This window comes from Embiotoca jacksoni, unplaced genomic scaffold, assembly GCF_022577435.1.
Source record: "Embiotoca jacksoni isolate LCO1_2020_lvr unplaced genomic scaffold, fEmbJac1.0.p SCAF_93, whole genome shotgun sequence".
Classification (NCBI taxonomy): Eukaryota; Metazoa; Chordata; class Actinopteri; family Embiotocidae; genus Embiotoca; species Embiotoca jacksoni.
The window spans coordinates 482,034-502,518 of NW_027185451.1; the positions used below are offsets into that span (position 1 = coordinate 482,034).

General features: G+C 43.4%; 1 protein-coding gene across 1 annotated transcript in view; it reads left to right on the forward strand.

The window, feature by feature from the left end:
* Nucleotides 1–18,995, forward strand: part of agmo (alkylglycerol monooxygenase) — a 46,073-nt gene extending 27,078 nt beyond the window's left edge. Inside the window, exons 11-13 of the mRNA XM_069141931.1 lie at nucleotides 3,254–3,336; nucleotides 4,291–4,396; nucleotides 18,451–18,995. Of these exons, the coding sequence (XP_068998032.1) occupies nucleotides 3,254–3,336; nucleotides 4,291–4,396; nucleotides 18,451–18,531 (270 nt within the window). The 3' untranslated portion in view covers nucleotides 18,532–18,995. The remainder of the gene's footprint in view (nucleotides 1–3,253; nucleotides 3,337–4,290; nucleotides 4,397–18,450) is intronic.
* The last annotated feature ends 1,490 nt before the right edge of the window (nucleotides 18,996–20,485 follow it).

The window sequence follows — 20,485 nt, forward strand, 5'->3', positions numbered from 1 at the left end:
ATTATTTTCCACTCGACAAGCCAAAAGACCCCCTTCCTCCTCCTTCAGGAAAAAAAAAAAAAAAAAAAGAAGAAGCAGGTCTCCTCAGCAGTTATCTTTGGAAGGCTTTTTTTTTTTTTTTTTCCCCCGAGGCATAGTTTTGGTTAGCCAAAAAAGCTCCGTCACGCCCAGCCTCTTCAAACTCCCAAATAATACGGCCTGTCTCTTTTTCTTTTTTTTTTTTTTCAAAACTGATCGCGACCTCCTTCAGTTGTGGTCCACTCTCAAAAACACACACACACACACACACACACACACACACACACACACACACACACACACACACACACACACGTGCACACACCTCCTCAGCAGCGTCGAGGGCTCCCCTTCCCCTCTCGGCGAATGAAACGCCAGCTGGTGGTCCACCAGCAGTGAACACAAACGCTTTAATTGTCGAGTCAACCGTTTCCCAACCCAAATAGCCTTCAGGATGCAGCAATCAGGACTTGGAGGGAGTGTGTGTGTGTGTGTGGAGGGTGGGGGGGGATGAGGTGGGGGTAACAAAGTGAGCTCTCCGGCCCGACAGTAAATCATGTCAGTGTTATGTATTTATACCTACATGTTCGCTAGCCGCTTATTTGGCCCGACAATTGATGATACGCTTGCCCAACAATTTACGGGCTTTGCGTTAATTCGAAGTCATGAAAACACGGCTATTTCAAACAAGTGAAGCTGCTCTTCAATTACATCATCATCATCATCATCATCATCGGGCCGACCTGCGCGTTTTATTATAGGTTCGCTAAACAGTTGCTATTAGAGGCAGCGAGGGGAAATTGAGCGTGACAACAGTATTTATTTTTTTATTTTTTTTTATCTCAGCCAACATCTCGAGCGTTTTGAAGTTTGGACGTCGAATTTAAAAACCTACAGAGCCACATGTTGTGCGCAGCCCAGACGTTTGACATAAATTTTGTTGGACCTCACTTAGTAACAAGTATAATTTTAGTGTCCCGTACAAATTGCCGTGTTTTCCCAGGGTTTTATTGAAGTTGTCATTTAGCGGTGATTCAGTATTTACTTTTCTAGTTTACATCATTCAGACCGCAGGAACTGTTTCACAGTTTTCTAAGAACAGTGGGAGGGAGTTCCTGCTTTTTTTTTTCTTCTTCTTTATATGCACAAGGGGAACTTAGAACCTTTTAAGTTCCTAGAACTCAGTTTTTGTGGTACTTCTTTAGCTCCTATACCCCCCGGGAGTTTAAAACTCAGTGTAATCAGTAAACTACGGCTACGAACGAAGCCGTTTAAAAACGGCAGTGGAAAGAGTTTCGACTGGAGGCCAAAAATACTGAGAAATGGAAAGTCCAGGCTTTATTAAGCCTCATACGCGTCGGAGGAAATACTTCGATTGCGCTCCGTTTACGTCGCGCTACGTCATTTCACAGGTCGCGAATGCTAACTGTGTTAAAGGTCCGTGGTTGTCGTTTCCTCTCGAGAAAGTCCTTCCAGCCGTTTGGTCCGAAAAAGCCTCTTCTTGTGGAAACGCAAAAATACAGTACTTACAGTACTTTTTTTATTTGGGCTCATCATCATTTCTACCAATAAGTACCAAAACCATATCTCCGTCTGTCCCGTTCTCCTGGTCGCAACATCTCAAGAACGCCTCGAGGGCGTTTCTTCTAACGTTGAAAAAAAACATTCATTGAGCACCAACGATGAACTGATATGATTTTGGTGGTCAAAGGTCAGAGGTCAAGGTCAGTGTCACCTCACATTGACCTATGCCTTTCAATTTCTTTTTCCAAAATTGTCAGAAACATTCACCGTGACTCAAAGACGAACTGATACGGTTTTTGGTGGTCAAAGGTCAAAGGTCAAGCTCACTGTGAGTTCACATCCGTTTCCCACTGTGAACTGTGAATGTCTCAGAAACGCCTCGAGGAAATCTCGTCAAATGTGGAACAAACATTCATTTGGACTCGAGGATGAACTGGTGACATTTTGAAGGTCAAAGGTGAAGGTCACTGTGACTTCGCTTCCATTTTCCCATTGTGAATGCGACATCTCTGTTTTGTGAGGATGAAAGTTTCAGTGCGAACCATCCGCGTTTTTTTTTTTTTTTTTTTTTTTATTCGATAGCTTCTTTGCAGCAACGTCTATATGAGCGACGGGTAATCGAACGAAAAGAAAAGATCACGTGACCGAACGCGTCTGGGTTATTTAACACGGATAAGTTCACACAACTTTTGACACCAAAATAAATCTCCACTCGTAACATTTCTTACCAAAAAAACAACAACTTTACCTGCAGCCGCTGAACTTTAATGCAGTGATCATCCAGCTTCAGTAAACTCTTGTCAGCCCGGAGGCGACTTCTGATCGTTCACTCTGATAAATGGATGAATTCCCCAAATCTTCCACCCAATTTGATTCATGGCAAACATAATCGCATCATCCCTCTGCGTTCCACCTACGAGGGCTGAGATAATAGAGTTCTTATGGGGGCTTATGGATTATGACTCTCGGACATAAAGAAATACGGTTCTATTGCATCCTGTTGATTTTATGTTGACGATATGTGGCCTTCTGGGTTTGCGTACGGCATGGGAGCAGTCAGTGAGATTTGGCCGTTAGTCTCTGTATTGAGTGTCGGGGAAATATAAACCCGAGCTGACAGCCCGCAGCATCCCTCCGGAGACACCGGCTTTCCAGCTGCTACACCCGAGCCAAGGCCGTAGGTTAGAGGAACACAAATTTAGGCCGTACATCACGTTCTGTACTTTTGTGTGTGTGTTTGTGTTGTTGTGCGAGTCTGTTTGTGTGTGTGTGTGTGTCTGTACGTCCCAAATAGCTCGCGGAGGGAAAAAAGGTCAGCGAGAATCTTGCATGGGATATTCTGCTCGGTATGTTGGTTGTTTTGGCTCCGTTCGAGGGGAGATTCGAACTTCGGCTGCGGTCAAGTCCCCTGTCAGGTCCTATTGGGGATGATTAGAGCGTCCATGTAAACTAGGCATGTCAGTGTAAAGTAAGAGGCAAGAGCGTGCACTGTTGTGTGTGCCAGTGCACTTATTCTGAAGGTCAGACATGTTTAGGTTGGCATCGAATAGCAAGCAGTCGAACAGCCGTGCGGTTTTTACGACCGCGCTCCCAGTCGGGTCTCCTGCGATCGTAACTCGACCGGCCATGATATTAATTTAAGGTTTTGATTCTAATGTATTTTTTCCTCGCCATGTTTCTCATAGCATGCAAATGTGCCTCGATTTCCTAGATGCTGTCCCAGTCAACCATTCTGGGTATGACCGGCTACGTCCTGCTCACGCTCACCTCGCTGGGCTTCATCATCGACCGGAGGTACGGTACCGACGTTTTGTTTACGGAATCGTTTGCATGGAAACATTCAGAACACATTTGCATATTTGACACCTTAAAGTGCAATAACCACCGAGGGCCACCAGGAGCTGGCTCCAAAAAAAACTTCTGGCTCCACAGACTCCCATTCAAAAAGCGTCAACTTCTCTCATGAAATACAAAGTCAGTAAATGTTTTCCATCAACCATTATGGTATCTTTAATTAGATTCACTCCTTCTGATCAGTTTTCTGGTGGTCCTTCTAAAAATATATTTATTATCAATCAGATATTGGCCCTCAAAGAGACGGCCGAAATGCCAAACTAGAGGCTTCTAAACGGCAGCTCACAAACTGAACATGGTTCGACGAGACAATAAAAAAGTTGAGAGGGAAATAATCTGACTGTGGTCGTGGTTCTCAAGCTTTGGGTTGAGATCCTGTACGAGATCGCAGAATGTATTGTGATTGTTTAAGTCCCCTATCAAGTAAAACATGTCTGTCATCTCCATATTTTCAAAACTGCTTTTCTTCTCTGCTAATTATGTTCATAAATGAGACAATTTTTCATTCCTTTCACTCTTCTTTGAATCCAGTCTGAGAGGAGAATCTTTGCTTTAAAATCTTAGGGAGCCACTAATTTTGGTCTGAAGGCCCGGATTAATATTCCAGGGGGGCAGGATGGGTCATGAAATGTTTGCCCTGCCTCTCACTAACTAAACCCTCTGAAAAGAGCCCTTGTAATGGCTTGGCTTTATGTACCGTCATAGTGCGAGTTCCCAAATAAAACTCGATGCTGGTCTTAATGAGTTTTTATGTTTTGAATGCGAGTAATATTTAAAGTGTCAGTCGACCTCCTAACAGACCGCGATTCTCCTCATCGACGTCGGATCTATTTCAAATCAGCCATCTCGCATTAAGACCACAGTTATTCCACCTCGTGTGTCCTTTTCGTTCAGGCCGACGTCGGCTGTCTTGGAGATGCTTCGCTTTGTCGTCATGGTGACGATGCAGTGCTGCGGCTACTTGAAGCCACCCCCGCCTTCACTGGTTGTTCCCACGGAGGTAAGGCGACCTGTTGCGTGTTACAGTGCAATTTTAGGTTGTATTTAAAAAAAAATTTATTCCACACAGCCTTTTTTTTTTTTTTGCTAGCAATGCTACTCAAGCGGTCCAAAATGTTGGTGTTACGCAAGTAGCAGCTGATGTCACGACGAGGGAGCTACGGACGTTTCTTAAAAGTTTTTTTTTTCCTTTTTACTTGTAGACTTCTGAACCAGCCAATGCGGACTAGCGCTGTCCAATTGGCAAAATTGGCAATGCAATATATATCAGGATACAGGTGTTATGATTCAATACGACGTGACATGTTACAGAACTGAAAGCAAGGCGATATGTTGTGATTCATCCAATTGGTGGCGACATTACTCGTCGGTTGGGTTCGCTAATGGCTGAAGATAGATGACAGAGTTGAGTCTGAAGTCATAAAATTGCAGATGTTCAATTTTCCTTTTTATTTTTTTTGGAGTACTTTTTTGTTTCTTTTGGCCGAACGGTCGAGTTTCAGAGCTCCTGGAAACAGCAGTTGACCAAACAGTCTAACCTCAAGGTCCATTTAGTAGCTTTTCTCTGGCTTTCAATCATATCACATGACCTTCATTTTAGGATTGTTGCATACTTTGTACCCCCCAGTGGCCCAAACCTCCCAACAATCATTGCAGACATCATTATTATAGCCCTCGCTAAGCGGACACTGAACTGACCTGAGAGCACGGGTTTCCAAAATATGTGTGTGCTGATTATCAATTTGTCATTTTTTTACGTAGAGGAAGCTTATTCAGCTGGTTTGGGCGGAGCTCAGCTATGTCAATAAATGTTTCTAAACATGAGTAGCTCTCGGACACTTTTACTTTGTCAAAGTAGCTTTCAGAGTAAAAAAAAAAAAAAAAAAAAGCGTGAGTAAAAGAGCGTCCGTTACATTTTTTTTTTTTTTAACCAAAACTATCTCATTATTTTTCACTGTGTAATAATGACATGTTGTGGAAACTTTTTCTTTATTTGCGTTGATTTTCAAGTGTAGTTGAATGTGAACCAGAGAAACACGTCGTGTCCAACAAAGGACGCAAAGTCGACCGGCAAACACCCAATTAACCCCGATTGGTTTACGGCTCTACGGCGAATCGGTGCTCGCGTTATTGATCGAGTCCGCCGATAACATTCTCCGTTTGGTTGTTTTTTTTCTCGCTCCTCTATTTAAAGCTAACCGCAGCTCCGAATGTTTAAAAAAAAAAAAAAAAAAAAAAATGGGATTACACATCTCGGTAACTGGAAACCACCAGAAACGCGAGACAATATAAAGAATGACTTTCACGCCGGTGACGATAAACCTTAATAAGACGGCTGAGTGATTTAAGATACAGAAGTTACGAAGCATTAAAACGGTGTGTATTAAAATCATGTTCCTCCGGTGTGTGTGTGTGTGTGTGTGTGTGTGTGTGCATGTGCGTGTGTGCGTGTGTGTGTGTGTGTGTGTGTAGCCTGTGATTGTGTGTGTTGTGTGGTCCGTTTTGTGTGTGTGTGAGCTGGGTGCTAAGTCTAGCCCTGCAGCCCTGTGATCTATGAGTCCAGATGCGTCGTCCAATTGACCATAAAATTGGCGTGCCTCTCCGACTCTGGCAGCCCGACTGTAGATGGCGGCTGACCTCTCATTACTCGCCCTCCCTCGCTCCAACTGCTTTTTTTTTTTCTTCTTCTTTTCTTTCTGCCCTCGCTCGCTGCTTCGCCATCGCAGCGAGCGTGAATAAGAGCGAAGCTTCTGGAACCAATTAGTGTCGTCTGCTGCTAACTAGCACCGGCTGATGAGATTTGCACGTGAGATTTGCCATCGGCTGCTTTTTACGTCCTCCGACTCCACATCTGCGCCGCTCAGGTGTTCGAATGACAACTCGAGGTCTTTCCCACAGTTTTCTTTTTCTCACCATAAAATGAAATAAAACTGAATGGATTATATATATATATATATGTATATTATTTTTTTTTTATTATTATTTTTTTTAATATATATATTTTTTTCTTTTTCTAAAACAAAGCGTATAAGATTTAAAAGAAAAAAAAAAGTTTTAAACGTGTTGATTTATGCTGCATGTGCTGCACGGCTGTGTCCTCTTTGACAGCGCTGTAAGTTTTACGCAGCCATTTCCTCCAGCAAATCATTAGGCCCCATTTCAAGTCGCGGTACATCAAGTTGAGCTGAATAAACGTCACGCTCGCAGGTGGGGGCTCGTTGGAAATCCTCACGATTTACTTGTAATGGTTCCTGACATATTTGTGCCCCTTTGTTCAGAACTACAGCAAAAAGAGGGGGGGGGGGTGAACACAAACGGTGGAACCCTTAAACTTTTTAAGGTACTTTAATGATATACGGGTCTGAAGCGTGATGGGGGGAACGGGCCCCGGGTCTTTGTTGCATGTGGGGGCGGGAGGGGGAGTGTTTTGAAGTCGGGCCAATCAATTAACAGTCACTCGAAATGTCGAGGAGGGAAATTCACATTTAATTGTATTCAGGCACTGTACGTTTGGGGGGGGGGCACTACAAAAAAAACAAAAACTACAAAAACTAGGTCGGTTTGTGGTCCTTCAAAACCAGTGGTGTGATATACTGCACCCTTAAAGCTCACAGTGGTATTTATAGTGGCTCTGGAGATTTCCCTTATAAAGCTGCAGGCTTGACCTGTAAACCAGGGCTGCCTCTCTCTCCCAGCCGCCCACTCGCCCGCCCAAAAAAACCCCACATGAAGGCCTCGCTGCTGCAGACCAGACCGGGTTGGTGTGTGTGTGTGTGTGAGAACGAGTGTGTGAGGTTGTAGTTTTATGTGTTTGTGTGTCGCTTTTAGTCAAATATTTGAAATAAAGAGTCTCGTAGGAGATTTGTGCCGAGCAGGACAGTTTCTAGATTACAGCAAACATCTTTTGGTATTTCCCGTTCTGCAGTTTTTAACATCAAAGCAACGGTCGATATTCTGATTTCAACGGTTCTGTTGAACTTGGGGCAATTTATTGGATTTACACACCCGTAAAAAGCCAGAAAGTTGCTTTTATGAGGCTTTAAGCATATTTTCTGTCCATTTTTGGAATAACTTAAGTTTGATGGAAGATGATGTCTTTTTTTGGTTCACTGCGATGATACGTTACACAACTTGTTGGGCTGCTGCAGTACTTTTTTTTTGTATTAGTCCGCTACAGTATTATATTTTTTTTAGATCAGTTATTGTAAAGAGTCTGCAAAGGTAGACTTGAAACACTGATACATGCCTAGTTTTCCAGCCTCGCAACTTAAACCACATCTCCACCGATGGTACCCGGCTCGACTCGACCCGACTCGCTTTTGGTATCAGCTACTTTTCTGGATTTAGTTTTCCAGTGCTGATAATCCCCCCCCACCCCGCCAGCCCCATCCCCCCACCCCCTCATTACTGTAGTGACACTGCATGAATCTGACGTAACGCAGGACAGCTGCAGATGTATTTTGCTCATGACATTGTTTGGAAAAAACATTTCATGGAAAAACCAATTTGACAATAGTCATAGTTTGCATGCAGATGTAACAGTTCCTTTAAACAAGAACCTGAATTGAATTTTGCATTAGATTTGTTTTTTTTTAAATTAGCCTTCAGGTTTTGTTCAGAACTACAGCAAAATCTCATCAGCCGGTGGACCACACAACACACACAATCACAGGCTACATGCTCCTTCGACCAAACATGAACCAGATATTTTAGGGATTGAGGTCGTTGGTTAGCGCGATTTTATTGCTGATAATCATTTTGTCATTTATCGTGTAGTTGTTGGAAAAAAAAAAAACAACAACATCGGAATTTCCCAAATCTGAAAGTGACTTCAAACAATCAAATATCGTGTTTGCAACGACATAAATCAGAGAAAATCAACGAAACGATTGGATTTTAAAAGCTGTATTCAGGAAATTATTGGAATTTCTTTGAAAGAAAATTGAAAGAATTGATCGAATACTACAAAAAGAAATTCATCAACAGCATCAGCTAATTAACTGATGCATTAATTAGCATTCGTTTCGACTCTAGACGAGAGGCAAGTGTGTGTGTGAGGACCCCGACTGAAGCAGATGATGTTACATAAAAGCTCCGCTTTAACCTTGAACACTTTATACTGACAAAAGAGCATCAACTCTCGTCTCCATGGTGACTGAAATCAGCAGCTTTCTGAACGTGTCAACAATACCACTTCAGAAAGGTCAAATTTTTTTTTTCTCTTTTTATTGTGTTTGAGTGCATCTCAATATCTGGACTTATTTCATCCGCCACCTGTCCACATGTATTTCTGTGTGCTGTCAGGGGGCCACTTTGTGGAGACGTGGGCTGTAATGATGTAACACATGTGCCGTGTGGGCCCCACGGTTTTGCCTGAAGGCTGCCGAGCCGAACGCAGACACGGTATATCTCAGAGTAATTAGGCAGCTATTCTTTCAAACGGCCTCTAACCGCCGGTGAAGTCACAGTAATTTACAAGGAGAGCTCATAAAAATACACCTGCCTTTGGTTGTCTCAGGGATTCCCGTTGGCCGCTTCAACTTTCAGGGATACAAATTAAACGGGGAAAAAAAAAATGACGGCTTCCTTTTGTTTTTGCTCCAATTCCTTCCGTCAGTGTTCCTTTTTCTTTTTTAATCATTATAAAATAAAGCACAAAAAAAAAAAAAGTCCCCCAAATAGAATAATAAAAAGCCTCCGAGGTTTTTTTTTTGTTTTTTTTACTTTGCTTTTCTTTTACAATATGACTGAAATGTTCCCTTGTAATAAAAGACTTAAGTGGTGTATTAGCTCATGCAAGTTTGACACTCGAGAAGCGAATCTGAATCTGTGTAATCCCTTTGATTCCAAAATATATATATAAAAAAAAAAATAATAAAAAAAAAATCCATCTAAATTGTTTTGAAACCCTGTTAGATTTTCCATCTTTTTCCTCTCGGTGTTGATAACTGTTTTCCAGCCTTACAAGAGCCTCTTTTTCTGTCAGACTTTAACTGGAAAGATAAATGGCCCAAAGAAGAGGGAAGAACAATATTATTAAGTTCATGTCAAACACAAAAAGCACAAAACCGGCTTCATCTCCGACACGTCACCTGACCTGTCTTTAAAATAATACCAAAAAAAAAAAAAAATCACAAACCCCCCGCCCGTCTTTCCCCAACCAATCCCGGCAGATAAGACGACTAACGGCGAGAGGTCGCCGTTTCCTCTCGCCACAGCTCAGGTGCGAGAGGTTAGCAACACCCCCCCCCCCTCCCTCCCCCCACCACCATTTTTTTTTTTTTTTTTTTTTTTTTTCCTCCCCCGAAGCAGGAATGTGTGGTGGCGAGAGGCAGCGCTGAGGTTAACGGGCTTGTTTGGGTGAGCTGTGGAAACTCGGCGAGCATGACATCATCTGAGAGCTCGCAGGAATGGAAAGGAAAGGAAATCTCCTCCCAGGGAGGGAAAATGGAGGGATTTGAAAGAGAGAGAGAAAAAAAAGAAAAAGAAAAAAGGCTTGGGTAGGACCATCGGAGTAAACAGCGGGGTGGTCGAGCATACACAGTGTGAAATATTATCACTCAATGTGCAGGGGATCGTGCCCGTCAAAGACTTAACCGCTTGGTTTATGTTGTCAGACCACTTGCCAGGTAAAGCGATGGAAATCTAACAGCAAGTGGCCCTCGGGGAGTTTTTCTTGCAGTATTTAGTTTGGCCCTCGTTGGTTGTTTTTTGTTTTTTGTTCGGATGCGCAAGCCAACACTGACTTTCTCTTCGATTTGTCTTCCTATTTGTGCTTTAATTCCCGGGTGAAAAACACACCAGTCGTTGTTTTTTTGGGGGTTTTTTTTGTTTTTTTTGCGTTCCAGCCGTCGGACCCGATTGAACCCGACGGTCGCCGGTTTACTCCGAGCGTCTTAATTTCTGCCGCCGGGCTGATTTCACCGAAATTAAACGCCAGCTCCCGAAGACGTGGAAACATTACGAAACGATGGAAAGTCACGAGGTTCAAAACGTCAAGGTTTTGACGCAAAATATTCCTGAATGAAGGCTCAGCACGTTTAATTTAGCTATCTTTATTGCAGTTTGAGCTTTCATCACTCCACGTTCAGCTTGTTAATCTCTCTCTCTCTCCGCCACGCTCATTAACTCTCTGGCTAACAGTTACACATCTGATATTGTAGTAAAATTAAATTCTTCACAGCCCTTTTCTTTTCTTTTCTTTTCTTTTCTTTTTTTTTTTTTTACACAATAGCTGCAGTAGTTTGTCTGAAGTGAGCTGGAAAATGTCTCCTGCTGCCAGGAGTCGTGAGCATTTGGTGGGGCGGCGGTGGTGGTGGTGGCGGGGGGAAGAGGGGGTTCAAGTTAGAAAAGGCTTCTGATCTAAGGTTGTAAAAGACTTTGAGGAGCCAACGTCACGCAAAGACTGAAGCCGCAATGAGCCGTCCCGGTTCATCAAAAGCTCCACCGATCAATATCTTCCGCACGGACAAAGGATCGGTCGATGAGGTGCGACGAGAAGGTCGCGAGGTCGCCGGTTTCTTGGGGGAAAAGACTGTAATGCGATACCTGACCTCAGGGTTGATTAGACGCCCGTGAACGTCCACCTCCTGTCCAGCGCATCGGTCAGAGACCGGCAGCTGTCGACTTCCATCCGTGGAGTTGGATGTTTATTTCGAGCCTTTTTCTAAACCGTTTGAGCCCAAATCCTCAAACTGCATTTTAAGGTCCAAATCCACGTTTCTCGTGCTGAACTCGTGCAAACCCAAGCGTGCACCTGCGACGCAGATCTCGTTCGAGATCTCGTTCGGACTCTCGAAGCCTTCGCGTTGGGTTGGCGACGGCCTCTGAACACTCAGTGATCCGTCGTCTCATTTTCTGGCCTTCAGCTGCTCCTCGGTGCAGAAATTGTTTTATTTGAGGAGGTTAAAAAAAAAAAAATATGGCTCCTGAGTTATCATCCTCACAAAACCTCATTCTCCCTCCCGAAGGCTGTTTCTTCACTTGCGAAAGGCACCCGAACACTTCACGCTCTCCCGCGGTGACAGATTTCTTCCTCTCTGAACAGACATTGTTTTCTTTTTTTTTTTTTTTTTTAAAAACGCCGAGTTGAGCTGTTTATCTCATTTTCCTGCCCGATTCCTGAATGTCCAATTATTTTATCTTTTTAAAGAGAAGATCTGATTTCTGATTTTCTCCTCATTGTCTTAGTCAAATAAACCCAAACCGGGCAGCACATCTTTGTTTACCAGTTTTTGTGCCAGCGTCTCGGCTCAGGCCGGCGGAGATGGACATTTTTTTTTATTTTTTTTTCCTGATTGTTGTTAATTACTAACTACCCAGAGATCCACACAGATGTGGCAGGAAAACAGCTTCGAGAAGAGCTGGCTCCAAACTCCACGGCAGGAATGTACAAAAGAGACGGTTGTGATTTTTGTAAATATCAGTGGGTGGACTGAAGCAGTCGAGGTAAAGATACACCTCCCGCGGGCCCTCGGAGACCCATTTATCTGCGCCGCTTTTTCAGAGGAATCCACTGAACTAAATCACAGCGGATCCAGACGTCTTCTCTTTGCTCCTTGAAATACAAACAGCGGCTTCATTTCCGCTGCGCACACTTCGTCTTTTTGCTCCCGTCTCCTTCGCTGGACGTTTGCCGTCCCACATTTCCGCCCGGCTGGCGCGTTTTTTCGCCGACTCGTCCGCCCGGGAAGCTGCGGTTCGATGATGAGGTGACGACTTCTCTTGAATGGAGCTGAAGTGTGGCCGAGCTTGCTGGTGGGGGTGAGGGGGGTGAGGAGGGGGGGGTGAGGGGTGAGGGGTGAGGGGGGGGGGGGGGGCGCGCAGTTAATGGAAGAGATACGAAGATATGAGTTTTAATCGCGCCCTTTCAAATGAGGCGCGGCGGTCGGGGCGAGTCGTCGCCGGCCTCGAGTTGCGACGTCCCCGACGGACGGCGAACACCAGATGTGGAAAAAGGAACGCGTCCAAAACGAGCCGGATCGTCCCGGGTCGCCGTGTCGTCCCGGGTCGCCGTATCGTCCCGTGTTTTTTTGCTCCTCGTCGCGCCGCGCGGGGACGTGACGTCGCGCGTTTTTCACGTGTGTTTTGTCTGGACGTGCGTGGGAGCGCAGCGGCCGTGTTTCTCACGGCAGCGCTGCGGATTGACGACCGCGCCGACTCTCTGGTGGGACGTTAACCTGCCCGGCGTGTCCTTCCTGAGTCTGCTCGAACAAGCTGAGCGAGAGAGACTGTAGATCTGCTCGTAATGAAAACGGACAGGAAGCCCCTCTGCTGTGTGTGTGTGTGCGTGCGTGCGTGTGTGTGTGTGCGTGTGTGTGTGTGTGTGTGTGTGTGTGTGTGTGCGTGCGTGTGTGTGTGTGTGTGTGTGTGTGTGTGTGTGTGTGTGCGTGCGCGTGTGTGTGTGTGTGTGCGCGCGCCCACATGTGTATCAGCGGGAGGATTTATTCTCACTGTGTGGGCGAACATTCCTTCTAATTTGTTTTGACGTATTCCTGTTAGGCCTCAGCTCTTTGTTTTTCGTCGAGTTTTAGGCAGTTTTATGTGGAACAGTTGAATTAAAACGGACCCAATTCCAGACTTCGGCTTCGCGACCTCGTGGTCCTCGGCGACGCGCCCGCCGACGTCGAAGCGGGCGGGACGAACGGTCGTCGAGGTGCGCCGAGGGCGAACAGACGGAGATTTCTGAACTCATTTCGAGAGATGAGACGCGGTAGGAGTGCCGACACTGCGGTAAACCTCCGGCGGACACGGTGGCGTCTGTTTAAGGGAAGAAATGTAGCCTCCCTAAACAAATGAGGGGAAGTAGCTGGACTTTGCCAGCCAGTATCAAATGTTAAAAAAAACAAAAAAAAACGGCAGGACGTCAAAACGTAGAAATAACGTCGCCCTCCGGTGAGCTCCAGTTCATCCCCGGGTCGGTTCACGTGGTCGCCGACGAGATTGTTTTGTCACTTTTCTCTTTCGTGAACGCTCTCGCCCGGGAAGAGGAACGTTACCAAACGAAATAAAATCGTCCGAACAGCGCGTCGACGCCGACCCGAGCGGAGGTTTCATCTTTCATCTCATAGACCTTTTGTGTTCAAAGCCTTCAGTCTGCAAAGGAACTGCAATTGAAAACCCTTCAAAATAAGTAAAAGATCACAATATTTCCCTCTGAAACATAAGGAGGAAGAGACGTGAATTGGAAACACTCGTGCGTGCATCACTCGGCCGGAGTTGCTCGTTTCCTTTTGTCCTCACGGTAGATTATTGGCACAAAACGAGCAGAGCAGAATTATTTTGTAAACCGCAAAATCAGCCGAATTGTCACATGAAGAAAAAGAAAATACAAACAGTGAAGCTTCAGTTTGAATTATCGTATACTTCACTGTTGTGTTTGTGTGTCAGGACCAGTAATACTAGAATCATGGACTATAAACAAAATATTTTTTTTTTGCAGCAGCAGCAGCAGACTCCGCCCACTCAGCCAGTTTTACAAAAAAAAACAAAAAAAAACTTAAAAGCTTGGAGTGATTTTCCGATACAGTTCAGGCCAGGTCTGGTGGACTGTAGGCAGCCATATGGAGAGAGGCAGCTCTGGAAACATCCCATTACAGGTCGTATATCACACGTCTGACAGCAGCCATTCTGCCTTGTTTTCATTTCAATCTGGAGCTGCAGCTGGAGAACAGCGAGGCTCTGCCACGTTAACCCGCTGAGGGCCGGGGGATCGCTGCCACCGCGGTGCGGTGCGGTGCAACCCCCCCCTCCTCCCCTCCACCCGCCCTACACCCCTCTCCCCTCCCCCTCCTCCAGGGGGTCTTTGAACGCATCTCCCGGGGGGGTATCAACAGAACAGAAAATGGCTCCGTACAATGGGTTGTTTTCAATTTACTCTGATGAGTTTACGTGGGAACGGCAAAACAAAAGATGTTGGACGTTGTTTACCGACTGCTCACAAAAGTCTCTTTTAAAACAAAAAAAACAAAAAAATTAGCTGCTGTTTCTCAAACTAAACTGGTGTTTTTAGTGGCTGTAAAACTGGGGGATTCGGGACATTTTTTTGTTTTTTTGTTTGTTTTACTTAATAAAATGTATAATGGGCATTTCTAGCAGAAACACTATTTGCTTTGAACTATTCGACTGCAACTATTATCCACGCTTTCCTTGCAAACCTCTCCGTTCTGTTTAATGGCTGCTGGTCGACATCTTTTACGTGCATTATCGCCACCTGTGGTGAGAGCGACAACATAACAACTTTCAGTGCTCAGTACACGAAAAAAAAAAATGTCATTTGTTGATTGGATTTACACAACTTAATACGATTCATAAATATAATTTATCTTACTGTGACTTCACAGTATGTTTTTACTAACGGGGCCAAAATTCATCTGTTTTTTGCCGAAAAGTGGCGCCGTTGGACAGCAGAGTTTCTCCCGTATGAAGAGAAAGCGATTCAGTTATTCAGCCTGCTGTCATTTATATAAATGAGGTAAACAAAGATACAGGAAGACGTCAGTTTAACACAATACACATTAGCAGCAGCACAAACTATCGAGCCTCGGGAGGATCAACAGCTTTCTCAAACAACAGCTGAACTTTGAAACCTTCACGAAAGTGGAATTCATCGCCGGATGCTGTTTTAGACCTTGAAGTTCAGACTTCTTTTTAGCCACAGCAGGTTGGTCCTCACTGAATAAATAAAGGTCAACAAAGAAGCAGGGGAGAAAAAAAAATAATCATAATAACCTACAGAAACCACATGTCGGTGGGTTTTTGTATTACTTCCCTTAACAAAGTGCCCCTCTGCCCAAAACAGAGTGAGTGCGAGAGGATCTGCTGAGATCTCTACTTTGGGCGGCGGTGCCGTCCGGCCGTGGTGCTTATTTGTAGACGATCAAACCTGCTTCCTTCCAACGATGTAATCCGTCCCACATGGATTTCCCTCCGAGTCCATTAAAATGTAGCAGAGCGGGTGGGGGTGGGTGGAGGGGGTGGGTGGGTGGGACGAGTGGAGATGGGAGCGGAGGAAAAAACACTAGGTGCCCTCAACATGCGGCTTTAATAGAAAAAAAAAACCCTCTTGTCATGTTTCGGTCTTGAGTTTGAGTGAAATGTGATTTGCGAGGTTCTGCCGGGTCGGGCGCTGCGCTCTCGATCCCAATCCGTCTCAAGAGATAGACGCGAATATTTCAAATCCTCCATCTGGTTTTCCTTCTTGGGAGTTTTAGACTTTTCGCCGTCATGTTTAAGCTGCATTAAGAAGAGCAGGTTGTGAAATGACTTTATCCGACGTGATTTTTAAAAGCGATTCCTGAGCTGCTACGTGAACCACGAGCTCCGGAGAAACCTGTTGGATACGTGAAAAACTCCCCGACAAACCTCCGGTTCATTAATTTAACGTTTTCCTCGGTAAAACCGTCTTACCTTTCGTTTCCGTCTTATCTTTTATGGCGTTGGTTTTGGTAGAAGTAGATGAATTTCCTTCACCTTGAATTCCTGTCATCTCATAAAGTGTTCAAGCAGCTTTTGTGGCCCTCTGATTGGATAACGTCACCGAGCAGACAGGAAGTGGAACAGGAAGGGCCGACCTGTCTGTTGTTTTGGTTTTTTTCATTTTGCTCATGATGTGCTCATGTTATATATATATTTTTTTCAGTTATTTGACATTGACTCATCTAAAGGAACGAGACTGTTGGATGTTGACATTAATGACAGAAAAAAACACATTTTGAATGAGTTGAAATTAATTTCTATGTTTCAATTCCCAACACACAAATTAAATAGACAATATTTCAGTCCTGATTTAATCTTGACAAAAAAAAAGAAAAAAAAAAAAAGATCTGATGCTTCTCTCTACAAATCATTTCATTTCCCGTCATTAAAAATGTTAAATGTCAATTTTTCTTCCCGCTTGGCTTTAGATTTCATTTAAATAAGTCACATATGCACACAAATTCATCGTTTCATCTTCTCATTCTCTCTGATATAATCATTAATACGGGAAACATCCTCAAGTTAAAAGGAATTATTTCAAATTTCATGCCGCTATTATAATTAAGGTGCCATTAAGGAATTCAAATTAAAAGTAGTCTTCATAAAATGTACTTTTATATTATAATGTTTCATCGTTATTATTATTATTATTATTATTATTATTGATATTTCAATGCATGAGGAGCATTTGAATGTTGTAGCCGTTGAAACCAGAGCTGGTTTTAACGTCTCTGTTTGCTGTCGGGAGTTTTAATCCGTCAAATGGGTCGTATTTTATATATTTGCATCATTTATATGTGCAAATCTTCATCTGAGAAGATGAAGGAGAAGAAAAAGTGCATTACGTTCCTCCGATATGAAGTGTAAAGTACGCTGATTTCCATCTTCAGGTTTGTTCTGCAACTGATCCGAATACGGTTTTAAAATCTGGTGGATTTTCGGTGTAAAACTGCCGAGTTGTCGTTCTTGGACGACTGGAAACGGCGGAAGTTGAACCGACTGGATCGCTGACATGTTTTGGATCTGTTAACGCTCTCCGTACGTTTTTATTTTTTATTTTTTTTCCTCCTTTGTTTCATCTTTTGTTTCCCTGCCGTTCTGTCTCAGCGGGGAGTCTGTTTCTCAGAGCAGGTAGTGAGAGGCAGAAAAACGTTCTCTCAGAGGAAAACAGCTGCCGCGTCCAGCAGGAAATTTAGCTGTTTTTTTTGTTTTTTTTCCCTGTGATGGACAACGGTCTGGTTTTTGGCTCTAGTTGCGATGTAGGATGCAGTTTATGGGCCAGAACTCAGAGAGAGGTGGAGGCTTTTTCTGGCAGAGAGCCCCCCCCCCCCCCCCCTGTCCCTCCACCCGTCCCCCCGCACCACCACCACCCACCCTCAATTTCTCCGAATAGCGGGGTCCCCCCACGGTTGTGACCCTTTTGACCCCGTCGTGAGAGCGTCGAGGGAGACGACCCGCTCCTTAACCTCTGAGCCCACTTCTTAACATCATTTCGAGCATCTGAGGGAGTCTCACTGTTTTCTTTCAATTTAACAGATCCACTTTCCGAAAGTGTCACTGTTTATTTTCATGTCCTTTTTTTTTTTTTTTTAAATGTGACAAACCAACCTGCTTTTATTCAGCAGTTTTACAGTTCGGCTAATTTCATTATCGTAAATCTGAAGAGGTGCGTTAATCTCTGCTGTGCTCAACATTAAAAAAAACAACAACACGGAGCAAATATCCAACCGATGCGGCTCTCAGTGTTTGTACAGTTTAATAGAAACGTTAACATCTGATCGACAAAATAATGTTAAAGTGAACACATCTTTATACAAAAAAAAAAAAAGTGGAGAAAACAGTTCATTAATTTCAAGTGTCCATTAACATCTGTCGAGACAGATAATAATGAGGAAATGCCCGTACTGTCTTTGTAGGAGTTTTTAATGTTGGCTCTTTAATTGATTAAGAAAACGAATCTATGATTTATTGCATAAATGAAGTGTGGACAGAAAATAAAATCCACAAGTGGCTGGATTAAGATACAAACATCTGTCACGCGGACAGTTTTCTACACCGTAAATTCATTCATGGTCATTTTCAAAGAAATAAATGCCAAAATTTGAACGATTCAAACTTCTCAAATGTTTATATGTATAGGTTTTCTTATTCTTATATTTTAGTTAAATGTGAAATGAAATCCTTAGATAATAAATAAACATATGTCCTCTTGGACTCTGACATTTTTATGAAGTTTTTGGTTTGTTCTGATATTAAGAGATTTATTTAGAAAGCAACTGGCAGATCAGCATGTAATTTATATATATATAAATATATATGGTATTTAAGAAAAACATCTTTACAAGACACTGGTAATCCAATAAATCAACATGTAGTCAAGTTTAAAGTTATTAAGACTTTTACAGATCAAAATCTTTCTGGGACTTCTGGAAGTTTGAGCAGATTTTCAGCATCTGTTGCTTTCACTTCTCAATGAACAGTGTAACTCGTCTCCTTCTCCCAGGTCGCTAATGAGTCTTTTTTTTAAGCCGAGTTTAATGTTTTTGAATCCTCTCCCTGTGTCTCCATCTTGTCCAGGCCTTTGTCTCCCTCTCTCTGCTGTACTGGGCTCTGCAGAGCTGCTCTCAGCTGTTCAGCATCAGGAAGAAGGCCGACTGAGACGACTCGAAGGCGACGAAGAGCGATGGCGGCTGTGAAAAATTGGAGTCATCGTTGTTGAAATAAGTTATCTGTAACTGCTTGAAGCCTGTTTATTTCTAAAATACATGTTTTGTGTAGATTAGCAATTAACCGAGGAAAGGTGCTCTTTTTTTTTTTGTATCAAAAACAATGATGAATTTATTGTGGTTGATTTTTCTCTTTGCTGCTGTACTAATCATTCAAAAATGTTTATTGTTCCTCATGAACCACAATGCAACGACATACCTCTAATAAAGCAAGTTCATACCGATGCCTGTTAATTCCACTTTGAAATATTGCACAACACTGTACTCTCTTGTTTTCTATGTATCATTCCAATAAAATGCTGTAATTTGACTTTACCTGTTTTGTGATCCCCTAACTAATGCACATTGGACTGTCAAAATAGAAATGCAAAATAAAATCCCGGGAGGTTTCTGCTGCTTGTCGGCTTTAATTGGGTTTTTTGAAGCGGCAGATTTGTCATTTGAATTCCTCCAGATCTTGTGTGGGAGTGACAAACGGTCCACAGCAGATGGGGCTGTTATCACCCGTCATTACTCTCCTTTTAAATCAACGTCTTCTTTTAAAAAGGCACCTGTGCTCAAATATTTGAAATTAAGACATTCATTAAAATACTCGGAGGGGTAAAAGAAATATCACATCAAAGAGAAAAAAAAAAAACCTTGTTGGCATCAAGACCACGACTTTGGTGGCTAAATATTCAATGACAGCTTGAAGTGGTTTAAAGCTAAAATATATTGGAGCCTCATAAAGCATCAAATCTCCCAAAGACACAATGAGGTAAAAAGGTGGTTTAACTTCAGTCAAATTTGACATTTTATATGAAATACCATTATAAGCACGCTTTTATTGAGCCTAACAGATGGTAGCTCAACCCGACATCAGACCAACGTGTGTAATACGCCTGCTTCTCCACCAGATGGCGATGACGTGTCAGTGTCACATTTAGCGTCGCTTGGACGTGAAAGGTAAAGACGCCTTCGGTTTGGACGCGTCGTGGTTTGGGTTGAAATCAATAATTTAATGTAAGTAACGCTGTGTACGTCCCATAAATTACTTATCGTGCGTTACACGAGTTGAATGCGTGATGTACGAAACTTGCATTACTTTAGGAAAAATTGCACTTTGACTTTTGCTTTCTTCAACAGCATTCGTCCGGGTGAAAGGTTTTTGTTTGCTCCATCCAATAACCCCAACTTCTTTCCTACTTGGACTTTTGCTGCGTTCAAACGTGGGTCGTGTTTACCGTGTACGTGGGAAGAGTTCACGTGAACGGCGCCCTCTTGTGGTGTCCACCACGGCGGAACTAAAAATGTTCCATAAACTTCGAGAAAAATGTTCATCTTCCCAACGGCCTCATCTTTTCCCTCTGTGACTTTGCATTTCCTGCATTACATTACCCTCCCTGTCAGCTTGCTAAATCCGTCGCCTCTGTGGCCTCTAGACACCAGCCACGTTGCCGTTGCCCAGCAACAGGTTTCTTACAAGGCCTTGTTCATCACTCTCTGTACTTCATCACGTGACCTCCTTCGACGTGTACTTTTCATGCCTCGGCGGTACAAAACATAACGCTGACACGGCGTCCCCTAGTGGACCGACGGGTGCGTTACACGTTTCGGTTTGATACCGGGCTCCGTGGTTTTATATACACAATTGAAAAACACCGTTGGCCTCGCAAAGCGACCCTGAAGCAAATTGTGAATAATTCTTTGGCTATATGCAGTCAAAATATGAGTTTATGAAAATATGTAAAAACAATCAATAATTTACACGTTGTTGACTGGGTTGCTGCTAAAGTATGAATTATTCACTCTAAAGCAGAATATGTACAATATGTTGATGACATAAAAAAATGTAAATAATCTGAACGTCAGTGTAAAATTTTGTCACGTTCATTGTAAAAAAAAAA